At 40.4% G+C, this 18,782-nt stretch overlaps 1 protein-coding gene across 1 annotated transcript; it reads left to right on the forward strand.

Annotated features, from left to right (window-relative positions):
- The first annotated feature begins 16,257 nt into the window (after nt 1-16,257).
- Nucleotides 16,258-18,430, forward strand: LOC116262893 (3-ketoacyl-CoA synthase 1). Its single transcript, XM_031642427.2, has one exon. It carries the CDS (start codon nt 16,581-16,583, stop codon nt 18,174-18,176), a length of 1,596 nt encoding a protein of 531 aa, XP_031498287.1. The 5' UTR covers nt 16,258-16,580; the 3' UTR covers nt 18,177-18,430.
- Nucleotides 18,431-18,782: the final 352 nt, after the last annotated feature.

Consider the following 18,782-nt stretch of genomic DNA (forward strand, 5'->3'; position numbering starts at 1 on the left):
ATCAATTCACATGTACATATGGCCATGGAGCTGTATTCAGCCTCAGCACTGGATCGAGCTACAACGGCTTGCTTCTTACTTCGCCAAGTTATCAAGTTTCTTCCAATAAATGTACAGAAGCCTGATGTTGATCGTCTGTCATTTGGGTCTCCAGCCCAATCTGCATCACAATAGCCAAGAAGATGTTGAGGTTGATTTCGTCGCATTAGGATTCCCTTTCCTGGTGTCCCTTTTAGATACCTTAGGTTCCAATGAGCTGCTTCAACATGATGGGATCTTGGCTGGTGCGTGAATTGGCTAATTACACTAACAGCATACATGATGTCAGGCCGTGTAACAGTCAAATATATAAGTTTTCCAACTAGTTTTTGAAAACTTTCTTTGTTTTTGACAATATCACCATCTTCTTTCCTTAGTTTGCAGTTCATCTCAAGAGGCGTATTTGCAGGCTTGGCTCCAAGATATCCGGTGTCTTTCAGTAGATCAATTATCTATTTGCATTGACATATAAAAACTCCTTTGTCTGAGTGAGCCACTTCTATTCCAAGGAAGTACCGCAAAAGACTAAGGTCTTTGATTTCAAACTCACAATTTAAAAATTTCTTTATAGACTGCATGATCTCAGAATCATCTCCAGTAATAATAATATCATCCACGTACACTAGGAAGATGGTCACCTTGGTTTTTCTAGTGAATGTGAACATGGTGTAATCGGCCGAACTTTGCTGGAATCCGTACTTGATGAGTGCTGTCCTTAAAAGAGCGAACCAGGCACGAGGTGATTGCTTTAATCCATAAAGAGCTTTCCTTAGTTTGCAAACCTGTCCAGATTGGCAGTTAATTCCTTGAGGGGCTTTCATGTAGACTTCTTCTTCTAATTCGCCATGGAGAAAAGCATTTTTTACGTCAAGTTGAAGGAGTTTCCATCTTTTTGTAGAGGCGACTGCAATGAGCGCTCTAACCGTGTTCATCTTTGTGACTGGAGCAAAGGTTTCATTGTAATCGATTCCTTCTGTCTGAGTGAAGCCCTTTGCAACGAGGCGTGCCTTATATCGCTCCACTTCTCCATTGCTCTTGAACTTTATTTTGTAGATCCATTTGCATCCTATCAATTTCTTTCCCTTTGGTAGAGGAACAAGATCCCAAGTATGATTCTTTTCAAGTGCCTTGATTTCTTCTTCCATGGCTGCCCTCCATCGTAAATCTGCATTTGCTTCATTAACTTGATGCCCATAAGTTGCAAAAATATATGACTTGTAGTTATGAGAGAGAGCTTCAAACGAGAGATAACTTTCTATTAAATGAAGGTTATCAACAGATAAGTAAGTATAGTAATCACTTAACTTGGATGGAGGCCGAGTTACTCTAAAAGAACGTCTTAGACCTGTTTGAGGTTCGACGATGGTGGTGGCTTCGCCTTCTTCCAAAGTAGTACTTTCGGGGCTGCTGTTGTCATTGGGAAAGTGGGTCATCCCTGTTTAACATGGAGATGTTTGATTCTCGAAAATGTCTGTTAGAGGTCGAGGAACGTCTTCAGCACTGTTTTCAGCAGAATTTTTGTTATTTTCCTCCCCCTTTATGCAACTATCAAAGAAGTGTTCATTTTCATAGAACTTTACATCCCGGGAAACAATCATGCATTTAGAGAGCGGATCAAAGCAACGATACCCTCTCTTATTGCTAGAGTATCCCAAGAAGACACACTTGATGGCACGACTCTGAAGTTTATGTCTAAATTTTTCTTGTACATGTACGTAACATTTGCACCCAAATGTCCTGAGGTGTTTGAGTGAGAGAGGTTTGCTTAGAAGACATTCAAGAGGAATTTTTCCATTGATGATGGAATTTGGGACACGATTGGATATATAACACGCTGTCTCTATGGCTTCACTCCAAAATATAGGGGGGACATTCATGTGCATCATAAGAGCCCGAGCTATATTTAAAAGTTGTCGATTTTTCCTTTCTGCCGTGTCGTTTTGCTGAGGTGTCCCGGCGCATGTATATTGAGGTTGTATCCCGTGTTTCCTCATAAAGTTCTTCAATGTATCATTAACGTATTCACCACCATTGTCAGAGCGAAGCATTTTAATCTTAGCACCATATTGAGTAAGAATGAAAGCATAGAATTCTTCAAAGATATTTGGCGCCTCACTTTTATTTTTGAGAAAATAAATCCAAGTTACATGAGTCATATTATCGACGAAAAAGACATAATACTTAAAACCTGCATGAGAGTCTTCTGGAGCAGGTTCCCAAACATCCGAGTGGATTAGATCGAAAGCTTTTCCAGACCTTTCATGAGTGGGATGAAAAGGAAGGCGTGTAAACTTCGCAAATTCGCATGCATCACACGCTTTATTATCTTCAATAGTGAGGGAGGGAATAAGACGACTGAGATTCTGATCGCATATGTGTCCTAATCGAGCATGCCAAATTTGATATTCCGTCCTTTGAGTTAATCTTGATTTTGTGAAGAAACTCAAACTGTTGTTGTCCACAACGTAGAGGTCGCCATGGCATCGGTCTTTACCAATCACTTTCTTCGTGCTCGGGTCTTGAAACGTTATGTCTTTCTTGGAGAAAATAACAAGACAATCATAATCTTGAGCGATTTTGCTAACAAACATAAGATTAACAGCAAGCTTGGGAACAAGTAAAGTAGAGCCACTATGCTTCTCAAAGAATGTTGTTTTTCCAATGCCGACAACTTCTATAGATGACCCATCAGCAGAAAATACAGTGCGATGAAAATCCTTATTTAGATCGGCAAGTCTTGTGGGATCATTAGTCATATGATCAGTAGCACCAGAATCAACTATCCAAGACTTATGATCAGTGGCAGTCAACATGGCATAAGGCTTACCTTCAAAGACGTCACCCACTGGTTGGGAAGATACTAAATTTGTTTTTGCGAATTTCTGAAAAAACTTTTCCAGGTCCTCTTTGGTGACAAAGTTTGCAAGGTTACCGTCTTTGTCTAGGATTGAAGAAGATCCCTTTTCCTTCCCTGATCGTCCCACGAGTTCCCAGCAGTGGTCGCGCGTGTGGCTCAATTTCCTGCAGTGAGTACACTTAAGTTTGCTGCGAGTTTTCTGTGTGTTTGAATGGTACCTTTGCATGCCTTGGATGGTGTCCGATTGTGAGAGGTATGGCATTTTTTCTTGGTTGTCTCCTATGGAATCCGTTTTAGGAGGGATGCTCATGACTCTTCGCCTTGACACCTCTCTTTGAATCATTTGGCAGACTGCATTGAATTTAGACAGCGGCATAGTGTTGAGGATTTGAGTCCTTAAGGACTCATAGTCCTCACTTAACCCGGCGAGGACCTTGAAAATTTGATCTTCTTCGAATCGCTGCTTATAAATGGCTGGATCATAAGTTGCAGGCCGATATTGGAGGAGCTCATCATATAGGCTTCTCAGTCTTCCAATGTACCGTTGCACATCTTGATCACGAAGGGTGAGAGTGACAATTTCGCATTGTATTTGGTATACACGAGCAAGATTATTTTGCTCACTATACAGTTCGTTCAGAGTCTCCCATATTCCGTGCACGGTATCTTGGTATGTGAAAAGATTTGCTATGGCTGGTTCCATAGAGTTGAGCAGCCACGCCATAACCATGTCGTTCTCAGCCTCCCATTCATCATATTTGGGATCAGTAGTGGCTGGAACTTGGATTTTTCCATTAATGTATCCAGCCTTTGATCTTCCACTAAGAAACAAGCGAGCAGCCTTCGCCCAACTCAAGTAGTTAGCACCATTGAGTGGGGTGGAGGTAATTTTCAGAGTTTTATGTTCGGTGGACTTAGCTCCCTTGGATGCTTCGTCTCTAGCCACGTCAGCCATGATATTGAAGCAATGAAATAAGAGGAGATCACACCTGGAAAGGTTTGTCTAGCGAGTCTTGCTCCCTTGTGACAGCAACTGCACCACTTGAGAAATACCGATGTTCCGGAGAGATCGCCAAATATTCATGGCTCTGATACCATGTTAAAAAATCATGGAGGAAGAAGAGGAAATAAAAAACAAGACTCAAATTTTAACGTGGTTCGGCATTAAAGCCTAAGTCTACGAGAAAAACAGAGGAAGCTCTGTTTTTTGTCTCTCTTTCATATATTCACCCCCTTTGATAACGAGGGAGTCATCTCCTTATATGAATTACAATGGATTACAGCCCCTTCTATCAAAACAGATCCCAACGACCAAAAAATCCTTGGAAATCAGGGAATTACATAAAACAAGGCAACAACATTTATCAGGAAGAGAAAGACGAGATTGGCAGAATTAGATTGATGCCAATCTCCTTCTGATACCAACATTAGCCGTTGAGGATTTCTTTCCAAAGAAATTGCTGAAGATTTCTTTCCATGGTAGAGACATGACAGGCTTCCTTCAAGATGCACTAACATATACCACCCATAATGTCTTAGTAGGCTTTGTAAAGCAAGTGGGCAGCTTTTTACTACTTGATTAATAGAAGATGGCACTTTAGGGTAGATTCATGGAACATTAGAATTAGTTGTCCATATATGTACCACAATTTTTAGGGCAAATTCATGGAATACTCACAAATGTTTCATTTGCCAAACAACTAAGCCTAGGCATTGGGCCGGACCGTGAGTGGGTTTCCGGTTTTAGGCCCAACTTGGGCCTGGGCTTGGGCCCGGGCCAAAAAAAATGGCACCGGGCCTTCCCGATAATTCCAGTTGGGTCTGATAGGCTTGGGTGGGCCCAATAATTTTTTTAATATTTATTTATTATAATATTTTGTTACGATTAATTATATTTTTATATTATTTTATATTAAAAATATATTATTTAATTTAATCACGCATGGCCTATGTTTGGGCCAGAGTTTCGAGTGTCGGGCTGGCCTGAGCCCAACTCATTATCAGGCGGGCCGCCTGGCCTGATGTCCAGTTTTACAAACGACTCCTCAAGCGACTCACGATTGGACTCACGTAAGAAATCCTGCCTGAATTAGTTAGATCTTTGTATGGAAAAGCTATCTTTCACATAAATGGGGAAACTACCGGGATCAAGATCGACTTCTTGGCCCAAGAAGAACATTAGAACGACAATCCATGACGCACACCTACCAACAGTTTAAGCTGCATGCAGACAAGATAGGAAAATAAAATTGATAGTGAATTTGACAATTCTCTCGATCAAGTCTGTATTTTGTTTTTTAGCTCAGCTCTGGATTTTTGTCTCCTCAGACTTCTAATGCGCTTAAAAAGAAAAGTAGTTCGATCGGTACCTCCAAAGAGTTTCTCTCCTGTAATCCTCCAGAAATTTTCATCTCCCTTGCTCACTTTTGACCTCATTTCTGGGTGAGATGAGTAAACAGAAGGAAATCCCACTGCTCGAGTGAGAAGCCGAATTCCCTTCCTTTCTCGTGTCCCCGACGAAGTCATGGCTCATGGCTCGCTAGCATTTGTGTGTCGACATGATCTCTTGACGCTCTACACTAAGAAAAACTATATACACAAGCCCATGGATAGGACAATAGTAAAATATGCCCAGAAAACTAGTTACCCCAAAAATGAAAAATTCGTCTTCTAAATTCTTTGATCTGCTGAGCAGCAATTCTACAAAAATTTGGATCAAAAGGTTAGTAATGTGTGAAAATATGGACATACATACATACATACATATATATATATATATATATATATATATGTCCATGTTTCCATTATTATCGTAAAACCGTTTCACGATTAATTTCGAACGATTTCTGTTGCGTGAAAGAAAGAATGACAGTGAATAGAAACTGCTCAAACAGCCAAAATAATCCAACTAAGCTTGGGAGGGAAACATGTGGAACAAGCTCTACATCATTATATGGTCTTTGTTCCCACATGCTTCCGTTCAAGTATCAAAATCCAAGGAACGAGTCTGTTCACATATGAATTATTTGCATAGACTTTATTGTCGGTTGGTAACCTTTTTTAAGTTAAATATTGATCAAAACGGTGTTGATATCATGAACTTAATTAAGAGTGCACCAGTCCCTAAACGGCGCTCCATATTACGTGTCATGTGTAGATTTTATTAGAAATAAAAAAAAATTAAGTCACCGATTTGATCACGTGAATTTGCTTAGTGCCTTTGAATATATTCCCGATTTAATCAGCTGGGGCCTCTCTCTGCAAAAATGACACATGGACGTCATTAATATCTTGTGCTATATGTCTTATTACAATTTTGTATTAGCCTAAGCCAAGAAAACATAAAAGCTTCAGAAATCTTTTTTTTTTTTTTGGTTGTTGCGTGAAGCATTGTTTTCGTGGAAAATTTAAATTAAACGAACCTCCCATTTTCGGTTGAACAGGAGGTTCTATCACCTGAAAAAACCCAAAAAAGAGGCTCAAAACTCGCTCTAAACCTTTGACTTGAGTGTCTTAAAACACTTTTCAATATTTCTTCTTACAGATAAGAAAAGAAGATGATGTATTTAATGGAGATGAGATGACGGATCGCTTCCGCAACTTTCTACTCCTGTTTAGTTGAATTGCTGAGGTTCAACCTTTGATTTTTCTCGACTTGATGGGTTTGGGGTCATGAGTCTGAACAGAACTTGCTAGCTGCTTTGGCAGAGTTCGACCTACTTCAGCATGGGCTTATTTAGATAAGTTTGTTATTGTTGTATGAATCTAACTTAAGGATCAGAGCATGTTCATAAAATGCAGAGTTACAGTGTGTTGTAATCTTTGGAACAGTTTTTTTTGGCAAATTCACCAAACAATAACAATTTATTGCTGTTGTTAAAAAGCTTATTCAGATCTACAAAGATTCCACTCGTCACTGGCGCTAAAAGTTTCTGATCATCATAATTATGTAACTAAATTTCTTTAATTAGTTGCCGAACGTCTACCCTGAATTTTCAGCGGGTTTGATAAATTTGAACATACTCTTGGGGCCCTTGTTATTAGCTTAGTTCTATGCTAAAATCTCAGTTAAATCAAAGAGAAGGAAATTAATGTCATTTTTGCTGACAGATTCTGGTGAGCAAGATATTAATCATATTCTATCACCAAAGTTTATAACATGGTTTTAGCCTCATCCTACTATATGTTTACATAAGATCATCAAAATTTTCTCCAAATTTTTGGGTCAACATTGACAGCTCTAAAAAAGCAAAACGTTTTCTAAGATGAGACATCACTACTTGAGAGAATAAACGTTTATAATGAACGGTCACGGCAGCAAAGAGGTGGAATCTAGCTAAAATGGGGTTATATATATATATATATATATATATATATATAGCTGCACCTCCAAATTAATCTTTAACTATCCGAAGGAAAATCTATGACCTCTGATCAGAAAATTGACGAATGTGAGTTCACTCAGTTGACATTGTAAGCAAATAAATGGACCTTAAATGATTTTTCTTTTCTGTTCTGAAAAGCTCAGAGATCACGTGACGGTGGTTTCCTTTTACATGGGGAGTCAGATACTGCCATTGATGTTCAATGCTTCCATCTTCTTTTCCAAAAGTTTGGCAACTTCTATTACATAAAAAATATTCCTTTCTAGAGAGAGAGAGAGAGAGAGAGAGAGAGAGAGAGAGGGAGGGAGATTGTTGCTCCCGAATTTTATAATAGGCAATGCATCAGTTCTGGTCAAATTTGGTTGTATATACAAGTATCATCGATGATGATCACTGGGTTGATCTCTCTCTCTGAGAGAGAAAGAGCAAGAGAGAGAGAGAGAGATTGTCGCTCCTAAGTTTTATAATAGGCAATGCATCAGTTCTGGTCAAATTTGGTTGTATATACAAGTATCATCGATGATGATCACGAGGCTGATCATCACACTCTCTCTCTCTCTCTCTCTCTCTCTCTATATATATATATATATATATATATATATATATATATATATATATATATATATTATATATGAAAGACCTGAAATTTTTCAGCCGTCGGAATCTCCGTCCTGATCCAGTGATCCTATACGTCTACACACACCATGTGAGGTTGCAGCAGCCTGCAGGTGAATCAGAGTGGTGTTGGATCATAAATCAACAAGATGGTTGTTCGTTTCTGCAATTTAATGTTCACTCTGTCATGTCAGCTTTCTTCATAAATTTTTCTTTCTCTAAATGCTCATCTCTTGCAGGACCAACAAATGCAGACAAATAACAACTATTTTTCTTCCTTTGGATGTCATTTACCAACAGTTTTACTATTGAAACTACTTATAATGTACAGGAGAAACGAGGAGCCCTGTCAAGGGACTTCTTGCATCATGTTTTGGGAAACCACTTCCCTTCTCATGAAGATTTTCTTGATTTTTGAGTTTGTTCTTCACAGTATGATTACGAACAGAAAAATGCATTATATTTCGGGTGATTAGAAAGATCCAGTAGAATAAAAATTGACCAAGTCCTCTAACCACTTGCACCCCCTACTTACAGACCCAATAATAGAGTATCATCAGCACTCTTGGGACCATGCAGGATTTGTCTTCTACTGCATTGCATTTCCACCTGCAGCACAAACTCGACCCAAGCCTTGTAGGGGGAGAGCCTGGTCGGGGCCTTTAAGAAAAAGGCCAAGTTTACTCGTAACCTACTTCTGAGGGTACTTGCCATGCACATGAACCTGTAGACAGCCCCCAGGATCGGGACTCGATGCGCATGCACACAAATTGATCACAAGTATACTCCTGGATCTCTTTTGTAATTTTGTTTCCGCATGGGTCAAATACATTTTCCAAAAACTTTATAGGGGCCAAATTAGAAATTCTAACAATTTTAAGAGGTAAAAAATTTGAATTTCAAATTCCACCTCTGCCCCAGACAAGTTTCTCAGGCCACCTTTGGATATGAATACCGTGTAGGTGAAACTTTAATTCAAGTGTTAGGAAAAGTTCCAACAGGAAACAAACACGAGCAAATGTGTCAGGACTTTTTAACAAGGTCTGGAACTTTAGCCAAGGGTAAAATCTTTTAGTTGTTGTACATGAAGATGTGCATGAAAAAAAAACTTCTATGCATAAACAAACATAAAACCAAAATACCTTGAACAAAAGTTTCAAGTCATCAGACAAGATGGCGTGTATAAGATCCTGAACTTTTATTCCACCTCCTCAAACCCACCCACTATTAAGTACCCAGTATTAGAATATCTGGGTACTTAAGACCATCCATCCAAAAGTTAACTTATAGTTTTTTTTTTTCTTTTCATACTCAATTAATGCGATGGAGCTTAGTGTATTAAACCCTTAATGGTCTACCAATAATTTTAGAGAGCGCATTGCTTTTAAGGTAGCTGGTTAAGTGATTTTATATCGAATAGTGATTGATAAGAACAGTTGCCGTTTCGAAAATGGCTAGTTGAGCACTCGTTGCTTTTAAAGTAGCTGGTTCACGGGCGAAAGTTACGTGATTTTATATTAATTAGTGATTGATAAGAACACTTGCAACAGCATGTGGAAAATAATATAGATGCACAAGGAAAACGCAGTCATGGCTCCCGTGGATATTCAAGACGAACGATTGGGAGTGGTCAAGATAGGAGGCAAGCGTAATCACAGCATTCTTTTCATATGGATTTTCTTTCGAGAGGGACGACTTTTAATGGTCAGATCAGAACAAAAATGTTCGGAACATGTTATCAAATTTGATCAGTGGATCATAATAACGTCAAAGACACGCTCTAAGATGATTGCTAAATTCCAATTCAGGGGTCAAAACTCATCGGTTTTCAATCTCTTTCCTTTTCCAGTTTTTCTTTTTCTCGTTGTTCCCGTTAACTGGGAGGCTTTTGACAAGCCACCGTTCTACCTAGATGTCTTGAAGTCAGTTCCCATTTCTTTTATTCGATTGAGGTATTTGAATCAATAAACTTGATCCAATGAGCTTTACATTTACAAGATATAGAATCTATATCCTAATAAGCTTGAAAGTCGTCCTTATTGAGTGTATTTCTTGTCTTTTTCTACCAGTGTCGTTCTCAGCTGTGTTTTGAACAACATCCAAAAGTTAGAGATGTTATTTCTAGTTCTTCAAGTATGTTCATGAAAATTTTCCTTTTGATTAACTATAAATGGATCATCGTAAAAGGTCTGGTCAAGTCAAAATTCTTAATTAATTAGGAAATTCATTCAACTACGTCTCCAAGTTTTGGTTTTTCTCAAGAAGATGTTAGCACGTTTATGGCGTACAAAATTCACCTTAACTAGTTAATGCTGTTTATATAATTATATCATTACCAAACCAAGAATGTAAAGGACAAAATTTTCTCAGAAAGAATAGCCTTCTCTGCATCACATTAGCCTTCGTATGATGGAATCGTATTATTTTTAAAAGATATGCCAAAGTTGGTGTTCATGAAAGAAACGGAAGAAGGCATTTGAATGTCAAAGTTTTATATCGCGAATCCGAATTATAAAAGATCTTGACGATGAACAGCAAGATCGAAACGAAATGCCTTGTCTATTAGTTCCATCTTGGCAAGTGTTTCTTCTTCTTCTTCTTCTTCTCCTTCCAACATCAAAGCAATCAAATTTCAGAGCTGACATCGATAAAATTGCTCTTCTCAGGGATGAATCCAACGGAGTCGCTTTCCGTGATTCTGCAGTTCATTCACGTAACGCTCAGGATTGAGTAGCAGCTAAGGAGACATCCATTTTCATGAGATCCACGTCTATCCCTCTTGTAAAAAATCATATATATATATGGAATGAGTCCAACGGCAATCGGTCGGTCTCACATTTTTTTGTATTATGTAAGTATGCAGATGCAACTCTGCTGGGAGACGGCTCCCTTCTCATAAGGATTTGTTCCACCAAGTTAGGCTTCCTACCTTTATTGACAAAAAATAAATAAATACGCTGAAAGTACGTGACTATTGCTGCTGTCAAACAGCTGGTAAAAATGACAGCTCTAAGAATTTAGGAAGGTTCATAGAACACTTTTTATGGTGTTCCATGAACCTACTGCCTTAATATTTAGAGCATATTTATCAATATTTAGAGCATATTTATTGAACAGTTTGATACTATTTTCATTGCCAAATGGCTCTTAGGAGCCCTAAGTGTACATCACAATCTAATTAATTGAAGTGTTGTGCACCTAATACCAGCTTGTTGATCATGGAAAGGATTTTAAGAGTCAAAATGTTCAATTTTTAAGAAATTCGAATTGTTAAACAAACAAAGTGTTTTGTTTCTGGAATGAAGAAACTGAAACTTGAAATTTTGAGGAATTATGATTCAAAAACATTTGTTATTGAATCAAAATTCCAAACCATCAAACACCCCCTTAGTCTAGCGTTTGGTCCTCTAAAATGACATAGAAATATCATTTAGGAATGAGGGCGATGGAACTTAGCCTTTTTGGCAGCAATAAAGAATTTGTGGGCTGAGACTTGAGACAAACTAATGCATGAAATCTTAAATTTAAAGGTCACCATTACGTAAAAAATTAATTTATTTGTAAGAATTGATACGTAACTAAAATAAACTATGTGGGTCTGTATAGGCAACTGCCCGCACCTATGTCCGCACTTAAACCCCAAGTTTGAATGAGATAGTTACAAGTTGAATATGAGATTAGTCATGCAGCTTTCCAGCTTTAATTTATCTAACGACCTAATACTATTTCTCTCACGTCGACGGCTGCTCAGTTCCACTAAAATAAGCGTTCCATTCATCTATGTCCTGGCAGACGACCAGGTCCAAAGGAGTTAAGAGCTCAACTGCAATGTTGTCACAATCAATCATTCTCGATCAGCATGAATCAGCCAGTTCGAATTAAATTCAATGGTAGCTAGACCAAGATTACCAACTTTTAAATATCTTATGATTTTTACTTTAAATATGTTATATATATACTTTTCCATCAATTTTTACTAAAAACAATTTGTTAACTTTTGTGTTTTGCTAATTCACAATTGATTCAGACGAACCATCCAATCGGCCAATTTACGTTTAGCTGGTCAAACTGATATGGCGTTTGAACAACATATTATCAATATGATTTTCGTGGGTGCTACTTTTGTAGACTGCAAACAGTAAGTGTGTAGCGTGTTGTCATTTAGGTCTCCAAGCAAACCCTAAATCATAGGAACATAAGTAATACATGTGTTTATATACAAGCAATAGGAAGGAAAAGTTTACAAAAATGTGCTCAAGTTAATTTAGACAGTAAAACAAAAGAAAGTAAAATTTGTGTGTGATTTCTAAATGTTTACTTTTTTATCCTAAAAAATGAGTTGAGATTTTTTCAATTTCCTCTGGACAGTTAAATGCATTCCTATTAATTACTGATTGTGTGCTTGTCAACTTTATTTGTTAAAGTGAGAAAAGTTCTATCCCATCCCCAAATAAAAATATGAAAAATTTTTCTAGTGAAAACTTTCTCCTTCCAATGTGTCCCTTGAGAAATCTTTCCTGCTTTTTTTTTTTTTTTTCTACCTTGCTGCCAAGTACTACTTTAGTGAGTTCCCTCCCATTAAGGCGTGTTCGCAGGGCTCGATCTCAGTTCAAAAATGAATACTATAAATTGACTCCAATTAAATGCATAAATGGACATCTTTGTTCGAAACAAACAAAAATCCTTAAAGTATTGATCTGGAATTTATTGCAGCAGTAAATACCACAGTAAACCATTAAAGTAACTACAGTAAACATCCCAACCTACTTCACAATAGCGATCCGACCCATTTTCCGTCCTCGTGGACAATGTCAGCCCTATTTTTTATTAACATACAAACCAAAAGGATCCAAGTAATCACGTTTCCAATTCTTATTTTCTAGCTACTGTTATTATAAATATGGAAAATTTTAGTCTTCTCAGTAAACCAAAAACATTCCCACTGAGAAGGCGACAAGTTCTCATGTTTCTCAAATAAAGCCACAATATATCTGGCCATATGTTAAGTTTCATAGCTTTTTTTTTTGTTGTAAATTAGATTACTATATTTATGTAATTGAAAGGACTGAAACCTTCATCCAACCCTTTGTTTCTTTGAGTACAGGGCATACTTGAGGTGCCACTTCCACCGCGGTTCAATATGCACATCTGTCGCATCGTTTTTGTGATACAAAAAGTTGATGTCATAAAGATTCAAAATGAAAACTGACTGTCTATCAACCCTTCTCCTCCATTGCAACGAGCAAATCTCCTGAGTTTCGGCATTGCATAGATGGCTTTCCTGGAAGTTAAAACTGGTTTCCACATGTAGGTAGAGTTCTTAACGATCTTGATGTGCAATTGCTTCGACGCCAATGTCTTGTGATCCACATTTGAAGAAGCTAACTAAAGTTTTCTTTCATTTTCCCAGCGTTGTCTCCTTCGTTTCTACTCACGTCTGTCCTCGGGCGCCATGAAAGGAGCCTCGTGTGGCTTGTATATTTCAGTTTTTCCAACCTTTTTTTGGATCTGATCTGGATCCTCTTGGTCACCACAGAGCCTCAACTAGACCCAATATCATTAACTACAGATCCGGATCCATTACGCTTGGTGCAGATCGTATCTCTGGCTTCCCTGGCACGCATTAAGGCATCACTTGCTTTTAGGTTTCCCAAAATTAGGTGAAGGTTGATGCATTAATTGGGGTGCCAAGAAGTTAAGTTTGGTGGGAAACCTTTTCTCATTGACAAATCCGATGGTCAACCATTTCTCAACGTCCACACAGTCGGAACTTCTTTCTTTCTTTCTCTCTCTCCCTCTCTCTTTTTTCTCCCCTTTTTCAATTTAATCCAATAAAAATGTGCTTCCAACTTTGAATGATCGTCCTTCTTCAATTATACATGTATTTTTTGCTCATGATACAAAAAAACCATACTCGAATCGAGAGACTCACTATATACATGATTTGACTGACTTGTGCAAAGAGTTGATGCTCATAATTCATAAAGCGAGAGAAGATGTTTCAAACTCTTATTAACATACTTCTAGTCTCTTACCTAACTCTATGACCTATGTATATGATTCGTATCTTAGCCAAGAAAAATCATTTAAACTCTTATTAAACCCATGACATAAATGATATCGACACCTAAAAAAGGTTAGAAACCAGAACAACCATCTATTTAATAACTCAATTTATAAATGCTTACATACGCAGACACTTGTCCACACTGGCTCGAAGAAACTCCATTGTATTGAAGGTAAATCGGGTTGTAACCAAATGGAGTTGGTTTTATGCAGCCGGTGAAAAAAAAAAAGTGCTCCTCAGCTAAAAATTTCTAACTTTACCCGGTCGTCAACATGTTAAACTTTTATTTTTCCTTCCATGAAAGTTTAGTAGTGTGGGGCTAAAGATCTCCAAATTTGACATGACTTGTTTTTCTGCACCAAGGCAAGGGAGGCGCGAGTTTTCATTAAGAGAGAAGCTTCCCTTAAAATATTTTGTTGTCCGCGTGTGAGGAAGAAGGCAGCCATGTGCAGTTGAACCGCAATTGCCACCTTGTTTGACTTGCATTTATGCAGCCAGCAAGCAACCCGCAACCAACACAACTAATAACAAGGACAGCGACTGCTCCCTCATCATAAATTAGCTAAAAATAATCCCAAGTTTTAATTTACAGAAAACCGTCCCACTTCTTTTCAAAACAGCTGTATGATGGTTCTTTTCTCTTAGCTGCTTGCTTTTCTTTAAATTCCAAAATGGATCTCCCTACTAAAATCAGTCATTTGACTGACATAATTTATAATAAATAGTGACCTAAAAAAAAATCGCACCTTATGATTGACTTAAGAATGTAAAATAAGAAAAGAATAGTGATTTATGATTGTTAAACGAATACTAGCCATTGGCAACTCAAAAATTTTAAGTTGAAGAAGGTCAAGAGTTCGAATCCAAAAAAGTACAAATCTCAAACAGTTTGAGCAGTAGCTTATTTGTAAATCATGTGTTACAATGTAAAGGTTTTTTTTTTGAAGAGGTCAGCTCCAAATGCATGAGCACATCATTCCTTTCAGGCCTACGAAAAGAGCAAGGAAAATGTGAGCCCATTCTCTGTGCTTAGGGCATGTAAGCCAGTTGATTTCAGAGTCGGGTCTAAATCATGTTCTGGATCTAATTTTGACAGGACTTGAACTCAATAATGAACTAAAAAACTTAATTAGAAAGCCAAGTAGAATCTTACTAGAACATAACCCGAGATTTTAATAAATGCTTCCGACCAAATTTGATTCGCAACCTCAGCAAATCTTAATGCAAAACTTAACTCTATTATTTAATCAAATACATTTTAGAGCCCGATTAACTCGGTTCAAATTTGAATGGGTCTTTTCGAATGAGCGAGATGGTTATCCCACCGCCCGAAGTAAGGACCAAAGACTCTCATTCTCTTAGTTGCTTTGGTGTCACAAGACACAGAGCATAGCACCCACGAAAATCGAATTAGAGACCTATCGTCCTCATCAGTCTTATAACCCAACCACCCAACCAGCTACGCTATGCCCTTTGAAGCGATTTAAACGAGGTATTTGAAATGAAACGTTGCATGGAGGTTGAATTCTGGACCGGGTCGGAAATGGGCCCGGATCATTTGAGACTCAGGTCAAATCAGGTGGAGGCTCACGCGGTCCGAGCCTGCTGAAAGGCACTTTGCTCCTGCTAACGGGACAGGAGAGGAGCGTGGTGGAGCCTTCAATTTAACTGCGGCCTACGCGGCAGGATTTGGACCGTCCATCTTCCCTGGCGACAGAGTCGACGGTGGATGCCTTGCTGCTCATCCTTCTTGGTAGGTCCCGCAAGTGGGCCCGGAGCAAACATGCTGGACTTGGTCCTCCCACGTGGCCAGACTGGTAACACCTCTGGTGAGTACCTGAATCAGGAACCGCTGCCTTATAATTTAAAATTTTCGTTTCTGCAACTGCACATCAAAATGAAGTCAAATCGTGAACGGCCTTAAGAACCACGTCGGCGTCATCTTCAAACTCGAAAACTTGCAAATCAGTTCGTAAATCAGTCTATTCTAATCGAACGTGCATAAGAACAACGAAATTAATCTCCAAAATTTTGCTTCATTGAATGCTTGATCTTCGTGATATACTACTCACGAATCTAGGGGAGGGTTCGATCACGTCCCTGCGACTAATCCTCTGGAAACAAAGCTGAAAATTTGATTTTAAAATGTAATCAAACAAGATCTTTCTCTCTCTCTCTCTCCCCATTGAATTTGGTTTTCCTCTGGTGGTTGAGCAATCTCATCTCTTTTCTGAGCTACTCCCATTAAATGGCATTCCGTTCATAACCAGCTTTAATTTCTTCCAGTTTCATCCACCGGTTGAGTAAGCCAAGCCCAAGTGGCCAACCCTTTGACCTCTCCCCTCCGGCCCTCCCTCTCTTTCACTCTCTAGGAAAAAGAGAAGGAGAGATTCTTGCGTGTTGTTCTTCTTCTGTTTTTAAGAAAAATTTTCATGTGTCCCCCTGATTTCTTCCTCCCTCTCGCTCTCTCTCTTCCCCTATAAATACCCATACTCGTATCCGCTTAACTATGTAAAGAAGACGGCCAGTTCCTGCAGAACTTCCTCTCCCTCTCTCTCTCTCTCCCCCCTTCTCTCTTTTTCCTCTCTGCAATATTTGGTTGGTTAGCTCCTTGAAGATGGGGAGCATCGAAATGGGCAGCGAGAGGCTGACGGCCGAGATGGCATTCGACGTGCAGTCGATGTCGGCCGGCCGCGCCATCGTCGTCAAGATCCGCAGGGGACTGCCGGACTTCTTGCAGTCCGTGAAGCTCAAGTATGTCAAGCTCGGGTACCGACACGTGATCAGCCACGCGATGTACCTAGGGGTGCTCCCCCTTATCTTGGCCGTCGCGGCGCCGGCGACGACCCTCGGCGCTTTCCGCAGCCTGGTGCTCGGTGTCTGGGACCGGCTGTGCCTAGACCTGGTGGCCACGGCGGCCTACGCCGCGGTGTTCGCGCTGGTTGCGGCGGTTTACCTGGCGAAGAGGCCGCGCAGCGTCTTCCTGGTGGATTTCGCTTGTTACAAGCCGGAGGAGGAGCGGATGATCTCCAACGACGGCTTCTTGGAGATGACGGAGAGCACGGGGTTCTTCAACGAGAACACGCTTCAGTTCCAGACCAGGATCGCAAAGCGGTCTGGCCTTGGCGACGAGACGTACCTCCCCAGGGCCATTACCGCCCGGCCGCCCACCCTCAACATGAAGGAGGCGCGGCTCGAGGCCGAGGCAGTCATGTTCGGCGCCCTTGACGCCCTTTTCGCCAAGACCGGGATCCGGCCGGCCGACGTCGGCATCTTGGTCGTCAACTGCAGCCTCTTCAACCCCACTCCTTCCCTCTCCGCAATGATCGTCAACCACTACAAGATGAAGGAAGACGTCAAGAGCTTCAACCTCGGCGGGATGGGCTGCAGTGCCGGCGTCATCTCCATCGACCTCGCCAAGGACCTCCTCCAGGCCAACCCCAACTCCTACGCCATCGTTGTCAGCACAGAGAACATTACCCTCAACTGGTACTTCGGCAACGACCGCTCCATGCTCCTCTGCAACTGCATCTTCCGCATGGGCGGCGCCGCCATCTTGCTCTCCAACAAGAAGAGAGACAGGGCGAGGTCAAAGTACGAGCTCGTCCACACCGTCAGAACCCACAAGGGCGCCGATGACAATAGCTTCAACTGCGTGTACCAGAGAGAGGACGACGAGGGCAACGTCGGCGTTTCCCTAGCTCGGGAGCTCATGGCCGTCGCCGGCGATGCCCTGAAGACCAACATCACGACTTTGGGGCCGATGGTCCTGCCATTCTCCGAGCAGCTACTCTTTCTCTTCACGCTGATCGCCAAGAAAGTGTTCCAGATGAAAGTGAAGCCCTACATCCCCGACTTCAAGCTGGCCTTCGAGCACTTCTGTATCCACGCCGGTGGGAGGGCAGTGCTGGACGAGCTGCACAAGAACCTTCAGCTGACGGAATGGCACATGGAGCCGTCCAGGATGACGCTCCACAGGTTCGGCAACACGTCGAGCAGCTCGCTCTGGTACGAGCTCGCCTACACGGAGGCGAAGGGGAGGGTCGGAAGAGGCGACAGAGTGTGGCAGATCGCTTTCGGCTCAGGCTTCAAGTGTAACAGCGCGGTGTGGAGGGCTCTCAGAGGGATCGACGCCGGCGAGGCCTGCTCCTCCAAAACCAACCCGTGGGCAGACTGCATCCACCGCTACCCGGTTAAGATTCCCCTTCCTTGATTGTTCATGGCAGCTGCTAGCTGCACAGTAGCACAGTGGCTTGGCCTCCTCTGTCCTTTTTTTTCTTCTTTTTCTTTTTTTTTTGATTTTCTTTGTTGGTATATTGCTCCATTAATTTATGGAGGAGCTTGGACGATGGGGATCATCAACAACTATTGTTATGTGTCAGGTTTAGTGTTGTTGATATTCGCTAGTAAACATGCTAGCACACATCAAGTTCTTAAGAAAAAGCCAAAAAAAAAATTATTATCATACTTGCAAGTGTTTGATTAGTAACACCTGTTAAAGTGCATTCTTTTTTTGATAAGGGAAACAAGCTAAGATTTGGCATCCTATTACTGTGAACTCTTTATGGCTATACAGTAGCTGAGATTTTGAGGGCCAGGTCCAAGTCGCAGTCGATTTAGTTATAATCCGCTATGGAATCCGATTATATGATTCCCAGCAAGTGAAAATAGTTTCTTTGTGACTTGGGAACTCGTTCTATAGATAGGAATACTAATAATCCACGATGAATGCTTCCGTTTCGAATTCCAATTTGCTTTTAAAAGATACTTAATGTTGGTTTCCCTGCTGCTTCTGAAGAGCATAGCCTATTCAGGTGCC

The sequence above is a fragment of the Nymphaea colorata genome, chromosome 10 (assembly GCF_008831285.2).
Source record: "Nymphaea colorata isolate Beijing-Zhang1983 chromosome 10, ASM883128v2, whole genome shotgun sequence".
NCBI classification, from domain to species: Eukaryota; Viridiplantae; Streptophyta; class Magnoliopsida; order Nymphaeales; family Nymphaeaceae; genus Nymphaea; species Nymphaea colorata.

Bases quoted from the DNA above. Each gene is read 5' to 3' on its own strand.
- LOC116262893 (XM_031642427.2), top strand. From the start codon at position 16,581: ATGGGGAGCATCGAAATGGGCAGCGAGAGGCTGACGGCCGAGATGGCA.